Raw genomic sequence first — 23,091 nt, 5'->3', positions numbered from 1 at the left:
AAGAAACCCAATGAATAAGGATAAAGACTTACCTGCAGAGCTTCAGCTATTCGCTCAACCAAACCAAAGACAACATCTTCCAAATCTTGAAAAGTAGGATAAAATTCCATTTTATCATCATCAAGAGTCAATTCCATCTTAAATATGGGCAGCCTTCGTTGATCTTCTGGGTCAAAGAGTTTTACAAATCCTTCTACAGTTCTCTTTAAGAGATCTTTTAGCTGCATGATACCATAAGTTATTACTACTTTAGAAAGTACAAACCTTTAACTAAAAGTTTAAACCAGTGAGCAATTGCCTATAATTAATTCATTTTACCAATCCATTTAGTCCTGAAAATTATCTTCATTCAGCACAATATGTTCTTAATACAGTTTAAAATAGAACAATATATGAAAACTTTAATTTTTCTATAGAATATCAACAGTCTTAAAATGGCAACTTAGAATCTTCCACATTCTTCAGTAATTTTGTCCCTGGTACAAAAAAAGTTCCAGAAGACCCAACAGCATGGTAAAGACTGAGGGGTGGAGGGTCCTAAAACCAACTTTGGGGAGTGTCATGAGGTGATGGGCTTCCCTTGTGGCTCAGCTTGTAGAGAATCTGTCTGCAATGCAGGAGACCTGGGTTCCATCCCTGGGTTGGGAAGATCCCCTGCAGAAGGGAAAAGCTACCCACTCCAGTATTCTGGCCTGGAGAATTCCATGGACTATATAGTCCATGGGGTCACAAAGAATCAGACACGACTGAGCAACTTTCACTTTTCACTTTTACTTTCATGAGATATGTATTTGGGGCAAGTGAGAGTGACGTACTAATGCTAGCTCCTACAATTACAAGAGCTAATTGTTAAACATTCAAGAATTCTGTGAGCCAGATACTAAACTCTTGGATGCCTGAAAATCACCATGGTAGGAATATTTATACCATGGAAATTGGCAAACACTACAAATCAGGGGTTCTTCTCCTGGAGCATCAGATTTCCAGCATACCATTACTTGAGACTGAAGCCACTGGAACTTAGAAATGTGCACTATAAGTTACTAAAGGATGAATAATACTTTCTTATATATAACCAATTATTAGAAATGTAAACAAAGTAGACAAACATAGATTTAAATAACCTTCACAACATTTTTCATCTCTTAACTTCTTATCATTTAATCATAGTCCTCTTAAGAGGATAAAGGTAAAAAGGAAATCATGTATATTCATTACAGTGTTACATACCAGATTCATATATATATATGTGTATACATGTATATATATGCCTTTAAAAAGGCAAAATTTATGGAATCTTTGGAGATCTTTACAAAAAGGAAAACTTTTTATTAAAAACTATTTTTCTAGGGTTATATTTTTACAATAGTAAAAATTCAAGGAGCCAATAAAATAATTGTATAAAATTCATATCCTCTGTCATTTAAAAATGATCAATAACATTTCAAATCAAGATTTTATTAAGAAAAAAATGATAATAAATTAACCTAGAATTTCATAAGTTCAAAAATACATTCTCTAGGATAATCCTTTTATTAATTTTCTTTAATAAAGCTATAGATAATTAGCTTATAGCCTTTAAACATGAGTCCAGTAATCACTTATAATATTGACACATACTTCTAGAGTTACCTCTCATTTTACACTGCTTCCAGAAATGAAGTATTGTTTAGTTAAACTAGTAAAAGTCTCTCTTACTTTATTTCAAAATAATTATATAGCACTATACCTCATAAAATGCTAAATTAACTTTAATAACATTATCATTTAAAATATACATAATCTATTTACCTGATTTGACATAAGTGTGGAAACGCAGTTATAAAATGCATCCAGTTTCTCAGGTTTAATGCCTTCTAGTGCCTCCTTCTTGGTAAAGAGATTTATAACCTTTGGATACCAAGTGTTCATTATCTTCTCTTCTGCCTTTCTAGCTTGTATTGATAAATCATTTCTTAGTGATTCACAATCAATGGGGCCTTTACCTCTATTTATGAGAAAAAAAAATGATTTAAAGCAAACAAACTGGTCATGATACAAAATGAGTGAAGCAAGTAAGATAAGCTAAAAACTTTTTAAATGTAAAAACTCCTAAATATTTATCAGTTATAAAACTTATATAGTCAAAAATATAAAGACTCAAGCAGAAGACATTCAAATTTTAAATGTTAATTAATAAATATGGGCTTTTACCTAATTCCAGTTAAGTCTAGCAAAACTGTATTGGCAAATGTTGTATAACCAAGGTCCAGTAACATTTTCATGGTTGGATGAACAATGTGCAAATTAGCTAATATTTGGTTTCTTGTCTGCAGATAGTTAGAATGCCAAGGCTTAGAATAATCCAGGCCTCTGGAAAAACAAAACACTGTATCAAATAGAATTCAAATGACACATTCTAAATTTTAGTAAGTAATACTTATGGCATAGAATTAGCATCAAAGTGAGAAGAGGGGATTGAGAAGAGAGAAATGGGGTCAGCAATGGGAAACTTAGTAGATAAGCATGATCAAGGTCTTGAGAGTTCATTATCTTCAGAGAGAATAAAGAGATCATTGGTGCCTAAGGAAGGCTGATGGGCCATGCATGAGTTCCTTAACTTCCACTGCGCTCTGGCTCAGTCACCCTACATAAACAAACTTGGTCCTTAGAATTGGGGAGATGAGATGGAGAAATCTGTCTGGCATACTCCAAGGTTTACTTATGAAAGACCAAGTTGAGTTATACATCTATAAAGGTTCTCATAAGTGTATCATCAACAACTAGGTAAGTCCAATGTAGAGGATATATTTAGGGGAGGGAAAAACAGTATTACAGTTCTTTTACATGTTTTCAAAACACTTTTGAGCTTCATAATTTTAGCCTTGAATGTAAGATTGATCAGTTTATTTTCAGTCTGTTATCAAAACCTAGATGCAGTAACTGTTTTTTAAAAGATTTACTCACACAGGGGATTCAGGTATAGGGCCACCTTCATCTTCAAGCCAATTAATATCAGGTCTCACAAGAACACTTCTCACTAAAAAAAAAGAAAAACAGTATTTTATAGATAGATAAATACTTCTTGAAAATCTTTGCAAGACCTACTGAAATCAAAGTTTCAACTTTTGATAATGAGTAGTATAGTTTAATATACATCAAAATGAGTATAAGAAAAAAGTCCCTTGTTTGAAACAAAATTAAGCTTTTGGTATTTTGGCCCTACTTTGAATGTGAATTTAAATACAGTAAAGCTTTAATAAGTCCTCAACTATTTTCATCTTATCTATACCAAGGTCACTGGCATAACTTAAAAAATAAATCCAATTAAAAATTTCAAAGGTTATTTCTCTAATAAATCTCCCCAAACACACTAATAATTTCTTACAATCCTATAAGTAGCAAAACTACAACCATAAAGACAAAGTAAAAAGTTAAAAAACTATTAGTTAATAAGCACATTAAAAACCACACACAAAAAACTGAAGTCACTCAGTCATGTCCTACTCTTTGTGACCCCATGGACAGTAGCCTACCAGGCTCCACCGTCCATGGGATTTTCCAGGCAAGAATACTGGAGTGGGCTGCCATTTCCTTCTCCAGGGGAATCTTCCCAACCCAGGGATCGAACCCGGGTCTCCTGCATTGCAGACAGACGCTTTACCATCTGAGCCACGAGGGAACACAAAAAGTGCCCTTAAAAACGGTGCCCATGAATTACAAAGATTTGATTAGATTATAGGCTCAAAATTAAAACTCTAAAAATACATTCAGCTAAACATATGTTTATTATACATATTTCTGCTTTTGATTGGGATAGGCAGGGGAACAAGTAAGCTTGGTGTGTGTTAAATGCTACTTACCCAAATATCTCTTCATGCTTTTTTCAAAATCACGTGACACCTCGTTTATGAGACTTTGAACAAGTTCTTCTTGTTCTTTCCCTTCCTTCAAAGACTCAGGTACCAGCATTAACATGTGATCCAGCCATTCCTGCTGAATAGGTACTATCGGACTACTCTCTACACATTGCTTCAAATAAATATAGTTGAACTGAGAATATAATAAGAAAAACATAAATGTTCTAAGTGGCGTACCCTTTCAATGATATATGTGCAAATGTAGCACTTTGGAATAAAAATATTATAAAAAATAACATGCTTTTAGAATAAAAATATTTTACCCCAAAGTACGACCTACAAAGAAACTATGTTATATATTTATTTATGATGAGTTCTCTCCAAACTAATGTTTTTAGTATACTCTTCACTTTTCAAGGCAAAACAAAGATCCTTTGTCTAACTTACTATTCCTTCATTTAACAAATATTCATTAATTCAACAAATATAAAGGTATTGTTCCAAATGCTCAGGATATAGTAGTAAACAAAGCCCCAATCTCTTGGAGATAATATTCTGGTACAATAGCATCATAATATAATTTCATAAATTCTCCCATAAGAAAGAGTTGTCTGACAAAAACAGACATAAACAAATGGAAAGATAGTACCTGAGCTTGGTAAAGATGTTTTAACATCACAAAAATTTTAATTTGTTCCCCAATTTAATGCAATACCAATAAAAGTATCTACACACATTTTTAAGGAACTGGACAAGTTGAGCTTAAAGTTCAAGTAGAAAAATAAACATGTGAGAATAGCCAAGAAATCCCTGAGAAAGAAAATTTACAAAGAAGAACCTGTCTTAGGAGACATTAAAACATACTATAAAGTCTCCCTAATGAGAATAGTGTGATATAGGCACATGAATAGACCACTGGAAAAAAAAAAAGAAAGTCCAGAAATAGATACAACACATAGGAAAATGTAGCGTATAATAAATGTAGCACCCCAAATCACTGAAGCAAAGATGATTTTAATAAATATTTCTGGAACAACTGGTCAGCCATTTGGAAAAAGATTAACAGATATACAGAAGAATAAATTCCACATAGATTAGGAATTAACTGAAACAATAAAACTATACAAGGCCTAGAAAAAATTGATAAAATTCTTCTACATTTGAGTGTAGGGGAAAACTTCATAACTATGATTCAAATTCCAGGTATAGAAAAGAAAAAAATAATTAACAAATTCTGACTGCATAAAATTAAAATGCTTTCATGACAAAAACCCATCATAATAAAATAGGTCAAAAGATAGCTGACAATCTGGGAGAAAATATTTGCAACATATATCTCAAATAAAATGGAAAGAATGCTTAAAAATCTAGGAGATGAGTAAAACTTGAGGACATTATGCTAAATGAAATAAGGCAATGACAAAAAATACCTTATGGGCATCTAGGTTGCTTCCATGTCCTGGCTATTATAAACAGTGCTGCGATGAACACTGGGGTACACGTGTCTCTTTCCCTTCTGGTTTCCTCAGTGTGTATGCCCAGCAGTGGGATTGCTGGATCATAAGGCAGTTCTATTTCCAGTTTTTTAAGGAATCTCCACACTGTTCTCCATAGTGGCTGTACTAGTTTGCATTCCCACCAACAGTGTAAGAGAGTTCCCTTTTCTCCACACCCTCTCCAGCATTTATTGCTTGTAGACTTTTGGATCGCAGCCATTCTGACTGGCGTGAAATGGTACTTCATAGTGGTTTTGATTTGCATTTCTCTGATAATGAGTGATGTTGAGCATCTTTTCATGTGTTTGTTAGCCTTCTGTATGTCTTCTTTGGAGAAATGTCTATTTAGTTCTTTGGCCCATTTTTTGATCGGGTCATTTATTTTTCTGGAGTTGAGCTGTAGGAGTTGCTTGTATATTTTTGAGATTAGTTGTTTGTCCGTTGCTTCATATGCTATTATTTTCTCCCATTCTGAAGGCTGCCTTTTCACCTTGCTAATAGTTTCCTTTGTTGTGCAGAAGCTTTTAAGTTTAATTAGGTCCCATTTGTTTATTTTTGCTTTTATTTCCAATATTCTGGGAGGTGGGTCATAGAGGATCCTGCTGTGATGTATGTCAGAGAGTGTTTTGCCTATGTTCTCCTCTAGGAGTTTTATAGTTTCTGGTCTTACGTTTAGATCTTTAGAAAGAAAAACACCAATACAGTATACTAACACATATATATGGAATTTAGAAAGATGGTAACAATAACCCTGTGTACAAGACAGCAAAAGAGACACCGATGTATAGATCAGTCTTATGGACTCTGTGGGAGAGGGAGAGGGTGGGGAGATTTGGGAGAATAGCATTGAAACATGTATAATATCATGTATGAAACAAGTCGCCAGTCCAGGTTCGATGCACGGTACTGGATGCTTGGGGCTGGTGCACTGGGACGACCCAGAGGGAGGGTAGGGGAGGGAGGAGGGAGGAGGGTTCAGGATGGGGAACGCGGGTATACCTGTGGCGGATTCATTTCGATATTTGGCAAAACTAATACAATATTGTAAAGTTTAAAAATAAAATAAAATTAAAAAAAATACCTTATGATTTCAATTATATGAGGTATTTAGAGTAGTCAAATACATAAAACAAAAATAGAATGGTACTTGGCAGGGACTAGGGGGAGAAGGAAATGGGGAGTGTTTAATGAGTGTAGAGTTTCAGTTTTGCAAGATGAAAATATTCTGGAGACTGGTTGCACAACAGTGTGAAAATACTTAATACCACAGAACAGTATACTTTAAAATAGTTAAGATGGTAAATTTTATGTTCAGATCAGATCAGTCGCTCAGTCGTGTCCAACTCTTTGCGACCCCATGAATCCCAGCACGTCAGGCCTCCCTGTCCATCACCAACTCCCAGAGTTCACTCAGACTCACATCCATCGAGTCAGTGATGCCATCCAGCCATCTCATCCTCTGGCGTCCCCTTCTCCTCCTGCCCTCAATCCCTCCCAGCATCAGAGTCTTTTCCAATGAGTCAACTCTTCGCATGAGGTGGCCAAAGTACTGGAGCTTCAGCTTTAGCATCATTCCTTCCAAAGAAATCCCAGGGCTGATCTCCTTCAGTATGGACTGGTTGGATCTCCTTGCAGTCCAAGGGACTCTCAAGAGTCTTCTCCAACACCACAGTTCAAAAGCAGCAATTCTTCGGCACTCCGCCTTCTTCACAGTCCAACTCTCATATCCATACATGACCACAGGAAAACCATAGCCTTGACTAGACGAACCTTTGTTGGCAAAGTAATGTCTCTGCTTTTCAATATGCTATCTAGGTTGGTCATAACTTTCCTTCCAAGGAGTAAGCGTCTTTTCATTTCATGGCTGCAGTCACCATCTGCAGTGATTTTGGAGCCCAGGAAAATAAAGTCTGACATGGTTTCCACTATTTCCCCATCTATTTCCCATGAAGTGGTGGGACCGGATGCCATGATCTTCGTTTTCTGAATGTTGAGCTTTAAGCCAACTTTTTCACTCTCCTCTTTCACTTTCATCAAGAGGCTTTTGAGTTCCTCTTCACTTTCTGCCATAAGGGTAGTGTCATCTGCATATCTGAGGTTATTGATATTTCTCCCGGCAATCTTGATTCCAGCTTGTGTTTCTTCCAGTCCAGCGTTTCTCATGATGTACTCTGCATATAAGTTAAATAAACAGGGTGACAATATACAGCCTTGACGTACTCCTTTTCCTATTTGGAACCAGTCTGTTGTTCCATGTCCAGTTCTGACTGTTGCTTCCTGACCTGCATACAAATTTCTCAAGAGGCAGATCAGGTGGTCTGCTATTCCCATCTCTTGAAGAATTTTCCACAGTTTATTGTGATCCACACAGTCAAAGGCTTTGGCATAGTCAATAAAGCAGAAATAGATATTTTTCAGGAACTCTCTTGCTTTTTCTATGATCCAGAGGATGTTGGCAATTTGATCTCTGGTTCCTCTGCCTTTTCTAAAACCAGCTTGAACATCAGGAAGTTCACGGTTCACATATTGCTAAAGCCTGGCTTGGAGAATTTTGAGCATTACTTTACTAGCATGTGAAATGAGTGCAATTGTGTGGTATGTGTATTTTATTACAATTTTTTAAAGTTTTAAATAAAAGTTAGGGTAAAATACATAGAAAAATAAATAGGAAGATATGAACCACAATTTCACAATAAAAATATTAACAAAAATGGCTCTTAACCATACGAAAAGGTGTTTGATCTTCATAATTAGAGAAAGCAAATTTAAACTACATTGAGATACCATTTGTCACCTTTAGGACTGACACAAAATAAAAAATATGACCCCTATATTCTGTGGTAAGACTATGGTGAATCAAGCATTCTCACAAGCTGCAAGTAGGAACACAAACCGGCACAAACCTTCTTGAGAGAAATTTTGCAGTTTCTAACTAAACTACATATTGATCCAGAAGTCCCACTTCTAGAAATTGAAAATACACATCCAACAATATGAAAACACACTTACACAAGGTTATTCATTGCAACAGAATGCTAGAAATATTTGAGAGCGGCTGAATAAATAACACACTGGTGTGTTCTGTGCAGCAATAAAAATGAATGAGGAAATCAAGTCAGCACATCTTAAGCCTTAAACTTACACAATGTTACGTGTCGATTACATCTCAATAAAGCTGGGAGAAAATGTAGATCTATAAATGTATATGGGGGGATTTCTGGGGTGTACTGTGAAGTTAAAATGCAAAAGAATATAGTATGATGCATTTTGTGTAAGATAAAAAGGAAAACAAGAACATTTATCTGTTTCTTCATGAAATATTAAACACAGAAAGGATAAACCAGAAATCAACATCATCAGTTATTTTAAAGGGAGTAGGTTGTAACAGAGAGAAAGTACTGGGGGGAGGAACAGGGTAGAAGGATGAAGGATGCGTCTTTGAGTATAGATTTGGATGCAGTTCTGACTTTAAAATATGCTATTGTTTCACATGCTCAAAAACATGAATAAAGAAAATTAGTAAGGATGAGAGGAAAAAGCCAAAATGAAAAAGAAACAAATGAACCTAAGTGGATTTCAAATTAAAAACATAGCCACATTGAAAGGAGTATAGAACTAACCAAACTAATTTTTGAACACAGTATTTTGATATATGCCTTCAAGCTAAGTACATAAAACTATAGAGAAATATTGAACTACAGTGAGTAGATTTCTCACATGAGTTAGCAATTTAAAAACTGTTTAGGTGCCGGGTCATCAAGATGTCGTTCCCCAAGTACAAGCCATCGCGCTTGGCCAGCCTACCTACTACCCTCGACCCAGCTGAATACGACATATCTTCTGAAACCCGGAAAGCACAAGCTGAACGGTTGGCCATAAGATCCCGGCTTAAACGGGAGTACCAGCTTCAGTACTACGACCCTAGTCGCCGAGGGGTTATCGAAGATCCTGCCTTGGTTCGTTGGACCTAGGCAAGATCAGCAAATATCTATCCTAATTTCAGACCCAATACCAAGACCTCCCTCTTAGGAGCTCTGTTTGGAATTGGGCCCCTCATCTTCTAGTATTATGTTTTCAAAACTGACAGAGATAGGAAAGAAAAACTTATCCAGGAAGGAAAATTGGATCGAACATTTAACATCTCATATTAAGTCTGACAATGATGTCTATATTGTCCTATTGTTCAAATAAATCAATTAATCATTAAAAAAAATAAAAACTGTTTACCTGTGTTATAGAATTTAGTAAAATAAGTAAATATATTATGGTTCATAAAATTCATGTTTCTGGATGTGAGAAAAGGGAGTAACAAACATGCAAAGAGGGAAGGCCAGAACTCTGTGATTTTGAATTGGAATAGGAGGCATCAGCATAAATTCAAGGCTTTCAAGATAGATGACAGAGGGAAGGATGGATGGGTAGATAGGAAGATAGATAATTTCCTGGCTCTTTCTGTTGAAGGAACCAAGAAGCAACCACATCTCAGTTACATAGTTTACACTTATGCCCCAATTTCTAAATGCCATTCTCTACTAAAAAAGATCCAAGAATCCTTGGAGAAATGACGATTTCAGGATTAGAACAGGAAAAGTACTGTATAAGGCCAGAACATCTTATTGTGTTGATGGGATAAGCTAAAAAGAACATAAGAGGCAACTTGATGTGCTCCCAGTGGCCAAATCTGGGGCAGCTGAACATCAAAATAGACCACAATAACAACACATTAATTCAATAGCTAAAATAAGACTCCATAGTGCACACATACTAAGTTGCTTCAGTTGTGTCCAACTATTTTCGACCCTTTGGACTGTAGCCCACAAGGCTCCTCTATCCATGGAATTCTCCAGGCAAGAATACTGAAGTGGGTAGTCATTCCCTTCTCCGGGAGATCCTCCCAACCCAAGTACTGAACCCACGTCTCTTACATCCCCTGCATTGGCAGGCAGGTTCTTTACCATTAGCTCCACCTGGGAAACCATAGCCCATATACTGATATATAAATGAATGAGTGAAGAAAGAAAAAAGACCAAGTTCTTCCTTAATACAAAATTCCAACTAAAAAATATACAAAGAATGGTGAGAAAATTACTATCTGGCAACCACCATAGAAATCATTGTTGCAGGTAAGAATGTTACTATTATGAGAACAAGTGAATATACAGGAGAATACTTTGTACTCTTTTTACAATTTTTTATAAGTCTGAAATTATTTCAAAATAATAAGTTTTTAAGGAATGGCCTGGTTGGACATTTTTTCACCTAATTTAAATTATTTTTCAATTAGTTGCTTGCTCAAAATTTTTCTAGAGAGTTATTTTCTATGTCTATTCCACTAATACGCTGCTTGATCTTAAAAGTCTTGCAGTGGTCCCCAATCTCTTAACAGACTGACTCTGTCTAGTTATGAAACTGATCTTCTCCTCACTCTTTCTCTTTCCTCTCTCCCTAGGTGACTTCACCTAGTCTCATGACCATAAATATAAACTGTATATATTGATGTGTTCTAAATCTTTATCTCTAGAATTCAGTTCTTTCTGAAATACTCAGAATAGCCAAAAGACATCCCTTCATCTCCTAGTTTCTAATCAGATTAGAAAACAGATCAGAAACTCAGTTTTCAAATATATATTTGATGCTTACAACTGGAATATACATTCTTCCTTCAGCAAAAAGATATCCGATTTTTCTAAGTGAAACTACGTGTTTCAAAGTTTCTTTTGAAAACTTCCTACTTTAGGTCCCCACTGTAGTCTCTTCATACTTCTGTCAAAATACCTGTTGTATTTAATTGAACATAATTATTTATATTTTTTAATTCAATAAGCATTTATTGAGTATTCACTATTGGTACTCAATAACATAGTTGTTAAAGACACAAAGATGTTCAAACAGAAGCAATTTCTAGCCTCAAAACTAGAAAATAGATCATTGTAATACATAAAAAGATCAAGGAAATACCTGAAACAATGTGCTAAGTAAAATAACAAAAATAAGCAGAGTATTAACATAATAGGAGCAAATCAGAAGTCATCTATCCAAACTCATTGGAATAGGTAGACTTCCTGGGGATGATAACTGAGCTGAAGTAGATACAGCCAGGTAAAAGGAAGCATGGATGGTGAGAGGATGTGCCAGGCAAAAGCAGTGTGGTGAGAAATGATATATTTCCTCAAGGATGAATAAGCCAGTCTGTGTTGGTGAAGCATAAGATATGATAGAGAGAGTGGCAAGAGGAGAGGCAAGAGAATAGGTAGGAGTCACATTACAGAAAGCTTTACATGCACATTAAGATTTAATTCTATGGTTACGGGAAGCCAATGATGGTTGCTATAGTCAAGGCAAAAGATGAAGGCCCAATCTAAGGCTAGGGCAAGAAGAGGACTAATTGGAAAAATATTCATAGCATTCAGGGACTAACTATATGGCAGGTGGGCAGTGGGAAAGGGGGAAAAAAGAAGTTAAGACACTGGTGCTTCAGTCATGAGTGAATGGATAAATAGTGATAATTAGAATAAAGAATAAAGGGGAATAGAAGTCTTATGGAAGAAACTGATAAGTTCATTTTTTCTGACGTTGAATTTGAGGTATTTGTGCATCAAAATCTATGGGAGTCATCAAAATATGAAAGGTACTTGAAATAAGAAGAGAATCATCCAGGAAGATTCAAGGAAAGAATAGCAAGCCACAGAGAGACAAGGAAGAGAAATCCATGAAGACGACAGGGAAACAATATTTAGAGAACCAGAAAAATAAGTATAAGGGCATTTAAAAGAAATGAATATTCAGCAGTGTCAAAAAGTCAGCTAGAGGAGAAGGCAATGGCACCCCACTCCAGTACTCTTGCCTGGAAAATCCCATGGACAGAGGAGCCTGGTAGGCTGCAGTCCATGAAGTCGCTAAGAGTTGGATACGACTGAGCATTGAACTGAACTGTTATATCAGCCTGAATAGCCAGCTATGGTCTAAACCAGTCCAGTGTTTTCTCTGTGCTGGGCGCTGTTAGTGTCCAAGAGAGTGTGTTCAGAGAACACAGCTTTTCTGACCTCTTTCTTGAAGTGGTTTCAGTTCCTATTTTTTTCTCTTGTTTCCCAAAGTTGACCTAGATGTAACCTGGGTGTGGTGGGCTGAAACCTTCCTAAGAAGGGTCTATTGACCTAAGGTTTATTTTCTGAAACCCACTGTCCCAAACTGACCTTTTAATTCTCACAATTGTACCTTCCCAAAGTCATCTGTAAAGGGAGTCTATACCGGAGAAGAAGTTCCTTTCAGTAGAGTCAGCTGCCAGCTGCCTGTCCTATGAGGCTGTGGGATTGAGGGTGGATACTGTGGTTTCTGTTGTATGTGTGAAGTGAACAAAATAGTATTTGGTGTGGATTAGTATTGTACTGGAAAGCATAACTTGGGATCCTGGACTGTCACTTGCTCCTTTGTTCTCCATCCCCCCTGAAATGTCTGTGTGCTTCAATAAAACTTTCTTCCTTGTCAAAAAAAAAAAAAAAAAAGTCAGCTAGAATTGTCACTATTTCTTTTTTAGCCATTCTAACCGGTACATAGTGATTAACTTGTCATAACTTTAATTTACATTTCCCCAATAGTTAATGACATTGAGCACTTGGTGTGCTTATTTGCCATCCATATATCGTCTTTGGTAGAATGTCTCTCCATGTCTTTTACTTATTTTCTAATTGGATTATTTTTATACTGTTTTGAGAGTTCTTAAATATTTTAAATTCAAATCGTTTGTTGGATATGTGATTTGTCAAAAAGTTACTGCAATATGTAGCATGTTTTTTCGTCTTCTTAACAGAGTCTTTCACATAGAATAGTTTTTAATTTTGATGACACATATTGTTGTTGTTTTAGTCACTAAGTCACGTTCTACTCTGCAACCCCATGGATTGTAGCCTGCCAGGTTCCTCTGTCCATGGAATTCTCCAGGCAAGAATACTGGAGTGGGTTGCCATTTTGTTCTCCAGGATGACATATAATTTAGTGCTTTTTCCATGGATTGTGCTATTTAAAATTGAGATATAGTTGATTTACAATATATATTAATTTCAGATATACAACATGATTAAAAAATTTTATAGATTACACTCCGTATAAAGTTTTTATAAAATACTAGCAATATTCCCTGTGCTGTACAATGTATCCTTATAGCTTTTTTATATACAGTAGCTTGTACCTCTTAATCCTCTACCCCTGTCTTGCTCCTCCTCCCTTTCCTCTCCCCACTGGCAACCACTAGTTCGTTCTCTGTATCTGTGACTCTGTTTCTGTTTTGTTATGTTCCTTCGTTTACTTTTGTAGATTCCACATATAAGTGAAAACATACAATATTTATCTTTCTCTGCTTGACTCATTTCACTTGGTGTTGTAAATGGAAATTTTTCATTCTTTTACATGGCTATTGTAAATACTACTACTATGAACATTAGAGTGCATTTATCTTTTTGACTTAGGGTTTTTGTTTTCTTAGGACGTATACCCAGAAATGGAATTGCTGGGTCTCATGGTAGTTCTATTTTTAGTTTTTTGGAGAACCGCCACAGCTTCCCATAGTGGCCACACAAATTTATGTTCCCACCAGCAGTGTACAAATGTTCCCTTTTCTCTACATCCTCACCAACACTGGTTGTTTGTGGTCTTTTTAATGACAGCCATTCTGACAGGTATGACGTGATATCTCATTGTGGTTTTCATTTATATTTCTCTGATGAGTGAACAAATATTGAGCATGTTTTCATGTGCCTATTGGCCATCTGTATGTCTTCTTTGGAAAAACGTCTATTCAGGTCTTCTGCCCATTTTTTAATCAGGCCTTTAAAAATAGTTATTTGTTTGGTGGCATCAGGTCTTAGTTGTGGCATGCGGGCTTAGTTGCCCCACTGCGTGCGGGCTCTTAGTTCTCAGCCCAGGGACTGAACTCGTGTTCCCTGCATTGGAAAGTAGATTCTTAACCATTGGACCAGCAGGGAAGTGCCAGGCTGTTTATTTTTTTGATATCGAGTTATATGAGCTGTTTATATGCATTATCAATCACATAATTTGCAAATATTTTCTCCCATTCAGTAGGAATATTTTCATTTTGTTGATGGTTTTGCCGTGCAGAAGTTTTTAAGTTTAACTAGGACCTATTTATTTTTGCTTTTGCTTTCTTTGCCTTAAGAGACAGATCCTAAAAAATATTGCTGTTATTTATATGAATGAGTGTTCTGCCTATATTATCTTCTAGGAGTTTTATGGTTTCCAGTCTTACATTTAGGTTCTTAATATGAATTGTGCTTTTGATGTCATGTCTAAGAATTCTTTGCCTATTCCTAGATATTCTTCTAAAAGTTTTTTTAATAGTTTTGTTTTACATTTAAATCTATGATCAATTTTTACTTAATTTTTGTTCAAGGTGCAAAGTTTAGGCTGAGGTTTGAAGGTTTTTGTTGTTTATTTCTTTCCTTGTTTTCTTTTTTAATGAGTGTCCAATTGCTTCACTCCATTTGTTGAAAAGATTATCCTTTTTCCATTGAACTGATTTTTTGCACTTCTGTCAGAAACAACTGTTTATAGCTGTCTGGGTCTATTTCTGAGTCATCTATTCTGTTACATTGATAACAAGTATTCAATTATGTAAAAATAAAAGGTTTTTAAAAGTTACCTGGAGGTCTAGGAAGAGAAATATTGGAAAAACATCCTTTCGGTTTGGCAACTAGTGGTCATTAGTGAAATTAGTGATGAAGTGGTGAAGTTCCTAGAAGCCAGATTGCCAAGAGCAGTGGCTTTAAGCATGAATGATTATTTTATACCCAGCTACCTACTTTGGATTGTTAAGACACTAAAGGCAAAAACTGTAGATGAAAAAATGAGGATGTTAAACACATACACCCAAAAATAACTTGCCATTCACCCAGCCTCACATTAAATATTTATAAATGTTTTGGAGTTGTTTTTACTAGGGTTCTTACACCTAGTAAAGGGACAAATCCACAACCAAAGTCTCTAGAAAAGTTGGGAGGCAGAGGGAGGAGAAGAAAACTTTAAAAGACAGAAAAACTTGAAATAGCTAAAATGAGGTTCTTCCAAAGATATGCAGTCGGTAGGAAGGTACCCTTAGTCCTCTATCCTGAGAGGGATATTTAAGGGATTTAGGAAGCCTGTAGCCCCATTTGGGAATATGCTTCATATATTTCTCTTTTGTGTTACCAGCTCCATAACTTTCCATATCCTTTACTGCTAAATAAATTTTACATGTTATCATCTTTGCAACAAGCACGTCACGGTTCCACTTTGTCACCCATGCACTCAGTGTCTTTTTTTTTTTTTAATTTCTATCATCTAGCATGTGAGTAGCACACAACAGATTCTAAATAAGCAGTCATCATTACATCAATATCAGCACAATAAAAACAGAAATGCATTTCCTTTATAACTACCACTTTGAATATTTTTTTCTTTGGGATAAGAACAGAAAATATTTACAATTAATCCTCAAATAATGAATGGCAACAAGAATGTAACTTGTAAAACCTGCATTGTCATCATGACATGCTTGTTCCCTTAGGCAGAGGAAATAATCTGCTTCTAAATTTCTTCTCTAGGATGGAATACAGCAGGTGGTCTTAGAAGGAACTACTTTGTAACAGTTTGAACATTTTCAAAACAAGAAATATAAAAATTCAACTCACTGCTTTCTTTTTAATTTCACTGGTCATCTGTCAAAAGCAAACAAATAAGATATAATTAAATCAAGAAAGTTTTAAAGTAATTTTACCATTTTTAATAAAAGCATAAATAGTTTTAAATATATGCATTATTCTTTAAAAATACTACTTATAGTGAGATTGACTTAAAACAATAGTTAAAATAGTATATCATTACAGTTTTTAAAGAGAAAATATAAACCTACAGTTGGAGGATAATCTGGCTCTGGTGATGAAGGTGTTCTTTTACCCAGTGTTCTGTCTAAATTCCTTTTGGCTCCTTCAATTCTGAAATTTACAGTTAGAAAAATGTATGACTCTCTTGAATATAACATTAAGATATATTAAAACATTATTATTTGAGTATTTTTTCAATTATACTTAAGAGATATTCAAGGGTTCTTTATCTTACTTAATTTTCTATAAAAAATAAATCTCAATTACCATTATCAATGAGTCCTTAATTTTCATATTATTCATGTGTAATATAAAAGGAGACTATAAATAATAGCCCATAATTTTCAATTAGGAGAAGGCAATGGCAGCCCACTCCAGTACTCTTGCCTGGCAAATCCCATGGACCGAGGAGCCTGGTAGGCTGCAGTCCATTGGGTCACTAAGAGTCAGACACGACTGAGCGACTTCAACAACATCACAATTTTTAAGTTAATCTGATATGGGCCCTTATATGTGTTATCTCTATTCAAACGTCACCCTGTCAGAGATTTCCCTTACCCTTTTTACCTATATACCTATATACCCTATATAAGTAACACGTCCTTCACTATCCATCCATTTTATCCTCACTTTCCTTGCTTCGTACTACTTAGCACCATTTGACATATTATGTGTTGTAAACCATTTTATCCATTGCCTTATCCTTGATACCCAGAATAGTATCTGGCACATTATCAGTCAGTTCAGCCACTCAGTCATATCCGACTCTTTGCAATCCCATGGACTGCAATACGCCAGGCCTCCCTGTCCCATCACCAACTCCCGGAGTTTACTCAAACTATGTCCATTGAGTCGGTGATGCCATCCAACCATCTCATCCTCTGTCATCCCCTTCTCCTCCCACCTTCAATCTTTCCCAGCATCAGGATCTTTTCAAATGAGTCAGTTCTTCGCATCAGGTGGTCAAAGTATCGGAGTTTCAGCTTCAGCATCAGTCCTTTCAATGAATATTCAGGACTGATTCCCTTTATATTTGACTGGTTGGATCTCCTTGCAGTCCAAGGGACTCTCAAGAGTCTTCTCTAACACCACAGTTCAAAAGTATCAATTCTTCAGTGCTCAGCTTTCTTCACAGTCCAACTCTCACATCCATACATGACTACTGGAAAAACCATAGCTTTGACTAGACAGACCTTTGTTGGCAAAATAATGTTTCTGCTTTTTAATATGCTGTCTAGGTTAGTCATAACTTTTCTTCCAAGGAGCAAGCGTCTTTTAATTTCATGGCTGCAGTCACCATCTGCAGTGATTTTGGAGCCTAAAAAATAGTCTGTCACTATTTTCCCATCTATTTGTCATGAAGTAATGGGACCAGATGCCAGTTTTCTGAATGTTGAGCTTTAAGCCAACTTTTTCACTCTCCTCTTTTACTTTCATCAAGAGTCTCTTGAGTTCTTCTTTGCTTTCTGCCATAAGGGTGGTGTCATTTGCATATCTGAAGTTATTGATATTTCTCCTGGCAATCTTGATTCCAGCTTGTGCTTCATCCAGCCCACTGTTTCTCATGATGTACTCTGCATACATTAAATAAGCAGGGTAACAATATACAGCCTTGACGTACTCATTTCCCTATTCGGAATCAGTCTGTTGTTTCATGTCCAGTTCTAACTGTTGCTTCCTGACCTCCATACAGATTCCTCAGGACGCAGGTCTGGTATTCCCATCTCTTGAAGAATTTTCCAGTTTGTTGTGATCCACAAAGTCAAAGGCTTTGGTAGAGTCAATAAAACAGAAGTAGATGCTTTTCTGGAACTCTCGTGCTTTTTCAATGATTCAACGGACGTTGGCAATTTGATCTCTGATTCCTCTGCTTTTTCTAAATCCAGCTTGAATATCTGGAAGTTCATGGTTCATGTATTGCTGAAGCCTCGCTTGGAGAATTTTGAGCATTATTTTGCTAGCATGTGAGGTAAGTGCAATTGTGCAGTAGTTTGAACATTCTTTGGCACTGCCTTTCTTTGGGATTGGAATGAAAACTGACTTTTTCCAGTCCAGTGGCCACTGCTGAGTTTTCCAAATTTGCTGGCATATTGAGTGCAACACTTTCACAGCATCATCTTTTAGGATTTGAAATAGCTCAATTGGAATTCCATCACCTCCACTAGCTTTGTTTGGAGTGATGCTTTCTAAGGCCCACTTGACTTCGCATTCCAGGATGGCTGGTTCTAAGTGAGTGATCATACCATCGTGATTATCTGGGTCATGAAGATCTTTTTTGTATAGTTCTTCTGTGTATTCTTACCACCTCTTCTTAATATCTTCTGCTTCTGTTAGGTCCATACCATTTCTTCATTGTGCCCATCTTTGCATGGAACGTTCCCTTTGTATCTCTAATTTTCTTGAAGAGAGCTCTAGTCTTTCCCATTCTATTGTTTTCCTCTATTTCTTTGCACTGATCACTGAGGAAGGCTTTCTTATCTCTCCTTGCTATTCTTTGCAACTCTGCATTCAAATGGGTATATCTTTCCTTATCTCCTTTGCCCTTTTTTTGTTGTTGTTGTTAAATAGATTTATTTATTTATTTTTTTGAGTGCTTTGCTTTTCTTTTCACAGCTATTTGTAAGCCCTCCTCAGACAACCATTTTGCCTTTTTGCATTTCTTTTTCTTGGAGATGGTCTTGATCCCTGGCACATAATAGGTTCTCAATAAATAGTTTTGAATGTAACAATTTATTACCCATAAAATATAACTACTTTAAATGAAATTATATTATCATATAATCCATTCATCTGTCATCAAATAAATACTTACTGAATGTTTATATATGCAAGATATCCTACTAGGCTTTATTAAAATATTGCAGTGAGAAATTTCAAGGAATTTATAAACTAAAAGGGTGGAAGGATAAGATCAGGACACCATATAAAAAGTATGGGCGGGGAGAAGTATGAGACACTGATGGCTCAGAGGAGGGACAAGTTCACTCTACCAGAAGGCATCTATGAGGGCTATGTGAACAAGTTAGCATCTGCTATAAGCTTGAAATGAAGAAGAGGGTCATAGGTGATGCAGTTTTCTTGGGCAGACAGATCTGAACAAAAAAGACCCTAAGAAACAGGGAGACAAGGCATCAATCAAAAGCAAAAACTGAGAATAAGGAGTTGTCCAATCTGCCCAGAAGTTATGGAACAGATGGAGATGAGTTTGCAGAAGCGAACTGGAATATCTAGCTAAGAGTATCAAATAGCAAGCTTTTTAATTTAGTAGACAATGGGGAGTTACTGAGATTTTTTTTAAAGCATCTGAACATATTTAGGAAGACAAATTTACCAGTTTATAAAGGCTAAATACACAAGAAGAGAGGGCCAAAGCAGAAATTATACAAGGAAAAGAAAAGAGACCCAAAAAAGAAGACTGGAGGATGCCAAGCATGACAGGAATGATGAAGAACAATTGAAGGAGGCAAAGCAGTCATGGTCAGAGGCAAAAGGAGATCTGGAAATTGAAGGAAAGGACAACCACCAGAACCACATAAGCCTAAACTAGTAAACGCCATAGATAAATATCTGTTATGCTCACTGCTCTATCCATACCACTTAGTGTCCATCAAGGTCAATAAATATCTGTAGAACGGATGATCAGAATAGTGGATTTGGGAAAGATTCTGCATGTCTAGTTCAGTACCTTATTTGCTGTGTGAATACTCTCAAAAATATCAATCTGTACCCCAGGATGACTGAGGAGAGATGATACTCATCATTTTCTGAGGTAGCCCAACTTATTGCCATATTCTTAGAAACAAATTTCTTATATTGAGCTGTATGCTTTTAACTTCTATACTCTGGAGCTATATATACAAAAAAAAAAAAAAATCACATTCCTCTTCTATATTACCCCTCTCTAAAACTTAGTGATATCTATTCAGTTCCATTGACCATTCCTGTCAGTAAGTTACCATTTATGATGACTATCACATCCTAGGCATTGGCTTCATTGACTATGCTAAAGCCATTAACTGTGTGGATCACAACTAACTGTGGAAAATTCTTAAAGAGATGGGAATACCAGACCACCTTACCTGCCTCCTGAGAAACCTGTATACAGGTCAAGAAGCAACAGTTAGAACCGGACATGGAACAAAGGACTGGGAAAGGAGTTCAAAACTGGGAAAGGAGTACATCAGGGCTGTATATCATCACCCTAATTATTTAACTTATATACAGAGTATATCATGTGAAATGCCAGGCTGGATAAATCACAAGCTGGAACCAAGACTTCTGGGAGAAATATCAACAACCTCAGATATGCATATGATACTACTCTCATGGCAGAAAGTGAAGAGGAACTAAAGAGCCTCTTGATGAGGGTGAAAGAGGTGAGTGAAAAAGATGGCTTAAAATTCAACACATTAAGAAAACTAATATCATGGCATCCAGTCCCATTGCTTCATGGCAAATAGATGGGGAAAAAGTAGAAACAGTGGCAGATTTTCATTTTCTTGGGCTCCAAAATCACTGCAGACAGTGACTGCAGCCATGAAATTAAAAGACACTTGCTCCTTGGAAAAAAAGCTATGACAAACCTAGACAGCGTATTAAAAAGCAGAGGCATCACTTTACCGACAGAGGTCTGTATAGTCAAAGCTATGGTTTTTCCAGTAGTCATGTACAGATGTGACAGTTGGACCATAAAGAAGACTGTGTGCTGAAGAATTGATGCTTTAGAATTTTGGTGCTGGAGAAGACTCCTGAGAGTTCCTTGGACAGAAAGGAGTTCAAACCAGTCAATCCTAAATGCAATCAACCCTGATTATTCATTGGAAGGGTTGATGCTGAAGCTGAAGCTCCAATACTTTGGCCACCTCATGTGAAGAGCCGACTCATTGGAAAAGACTCTGATGCTGGGAAAGATTGAAGGCAAAAGGAGAAGAGGGTGGCAGAGGATGAGATGGTTAAATAGCATCACCGACTCATGAATTTGAGCAAACTCAGAGACAGTGAAGGACAGGGAAGCCTGGCATGCTGCAGTCCATGGGGACACAAAAAGCTGGACACAACCTAGCGACTGAACAGCAACAACAGGCCCTGACTTAAGATTTTATAAGAGTGGATCTCGTTTAACTCTCATAGAAACCCTACAAGACAACCACTATATTCCCATCTTACAGATAGGAAGAATAAGATAAGTAAAGTTACATGACTTGCCAAATTTACATTGCTAATAAGCTGCAGAGATGGAATATGAATGCAGGCCTGTAATGCCAGAGTCTATACTCTTCCCCATTAAACAAGTCAGTTCCCTTCAAATTAAGCAGTTTCAAGACTTCTCACTCTCCTCAGTAGCTATAATGGTTTATCAGTGTCCCTCTTAAAATATAAGCCAAGAATTCCAGATGTTGCTTAACCAGTGCAGAGTGAAAAATTTTCTCTTCCACATTCTAGACATTCTTCATTTATTAAAACAGTATAAGACTGAATTAGATTTCTTGAGTAGCTTCATTTCCCTGTTGAGTCTTATGAAGCCTGACTAAATTAAATTCCAAAGGCTTTCTCACATGGAGTAGAAAACATACTTGGAATATCTTTCTTCCTATTTTCTTTGTTAATTGTCAGGCCAGGCCAGACTTCCCTTTATCTGCCACTATCTCCCTAAGCAGCCTTGCTCTCAGTAATCAATACTTTCAAGGACTTTGCCTTATCCTTTGGTATGCCAGTTGGCACAGGCTACCTTGCACTGTAACAATCCCAACATAAATATGTCTAACTTCCTTGAGCTCTTTATATATAAATACCACTCTTTAATATAGCAATAATTTTCTGGAGTGTGTTTTCTCCTTCTGCTATAAGTAATCAATTTAAAAAAGAGCTGAGAAGAATATAAGAAGGAGCCTTTTCACTCCCTGTTTTTCCTCTTTGTGTTAACAATCAAAAGCAGATAAATAAAACTGGATAATTTCAAAGGACTGTGTGAGAGACTACATGTGGTAAAGAAGAGAAATGTTGGTCTGAATCAAGAGGTAGGCAGTGGCCAAGGAAGAAGTGGCTCATCCCTGGAAATCTGAAAAGCGACAGAATAATTTTCTATTTTTGCTCAGTCAAGTGTTCCCGGGACCTGCTCCCAGCAGGGGGCCCAGTTCTGCCCAGGACTCCTTATATCCCACTTTATTCCTGGAACTCTATCCACAGACCTCACCTGATTCTACTCTTCCCCAGGTCCCTGATACTCTAGTGGCATTGACTATTTGTCAGTTCCTAAAACACACTGAAAGCATTTCCATTTCAGGGCTTTCATGCTTGCTACCCCCTTTGCTGGAGTGGTGTTCCTGTGTTTATTAAAATGACAAGCTTCTTACTCTTTAAATCTCTAAATATAATGTCCACAAGACTTACCTGCAATGTTCCTAGAAACACTTTCACTATCCCACTGTTTTATTTCTTCACAGTATCTATTACCATCTAAAGGATTAATATAATCTTTTTATTTTTCATTTTTATTGTGTTTACTATCTGCCTCCTCCCACCAGAATATAAGCTTCTGAGAAGACTACAGTCCTTTATGTTGTGTTCTCTATGGTCTTTCTAGTAACAAGCACAGTGTCTGTGAAACAGTAGATACTTAATATCTGTTAAACAGATGTAAGAGAAATATGTATTATAGAAAGGGTTAAAGCTGCACAAAAGGGATTAGGATAAGGATTTCCAGAGAAGGTGATTCAAAACCTAAGCCTTGAATAAACAGTATAAGTATTCAGGCAGAAAAATAATCTCCGGTGAATAAAATGTGAGGAAACAACTGTGAAATTCCTTTTTCACTAAATGTAAAAAATATAATATATTCATGGAACTTCAAGTAGTTCAATATGACACTCTTGAGATTATTTGAGG

General features: G+C 36.4%; 1 protein-coding gene and 1 pseudogene across 20 annotated transcripts in view; one reads left to right on the top strand and one right to left on the bottom strand.

Moving 5' to 3' along the window:
* Positions 1–23,091, bottom strand: part of DNAH12 (dynein axonemal heavy chain 12) — a 191,641-nt gene that overhangs the window by 152,986 nt on the left and 15,564 nt on the right. For 18 of the 20 annotated variants that reach the window (XR_011563137.1, XR_011563138.1, XR_011563135.1 and 15 more), the window contains 7 exons: positions 16,236–16,317; positions 16,015–16,041; positions 3,843–4,032; positions 2,947–3,019; positions 2,194–2,352; positions 1,792–1,987; positions 33–221 (listed from right to left, as the gene is read on the bottom strand). Coding sequence is in view for 16 of the 20 variants with exons in the window: in XM_070777134.1 (XP_070633235.1) it covers positions 33–221; positions 1,792–1,987; positions 2,194–2,352; positions 2,947–3,019; positions 3,843–4,032; positions 16,015–16,041; positions 16,236–16,317 (916 nt within the window). In the remaining 4 variants the exon portion in view is untranslated. Of the gene's footprint in view, positions 1–32; positions 222–1,791; positions 1,988–2,193; positions 2,353–2,946; positions 3,020–3,842; positions 4,033–16,014; positions 16,042–16,235; positions 16,318–23,091 lie in introns of those variants that run through there. The other 2 variants (XM_070777138.1, XM_070777140.1) reach the window with 2 other exon arrangements.
* On the top strand, positions 9,089–9,526 carry LOC109575962 (NADH dehydrogenase [ubiquinone] 1 beta subcomplex subunit 4 pseudogene; annotated as a pseudogene).

This window comes from Bos indicus, chromosome 22 (genome assembly GCF_029378745.1).
Source record: "Bos indicus isolate NIAB-ARS_2022 breed Sahiwal x Tharparkar chromosome 22, NIAB-ARS_B.indTharparkar_mat_pri_1.0, whole genome shotgun sequence".
In the NCBI taxonomy this organism is placed as follows: domain Eukaryota; kingdom Metazoa; phylum Chordata; class Mammalia; order Artiodactyla; family Bovidae; genus Bos; species Bos indicus.
The sequence above is the reverse complement of the archived record's forward strand: the minus strand, read 5'-3'. Positions and strand labels throughout refer to the sequence as shown.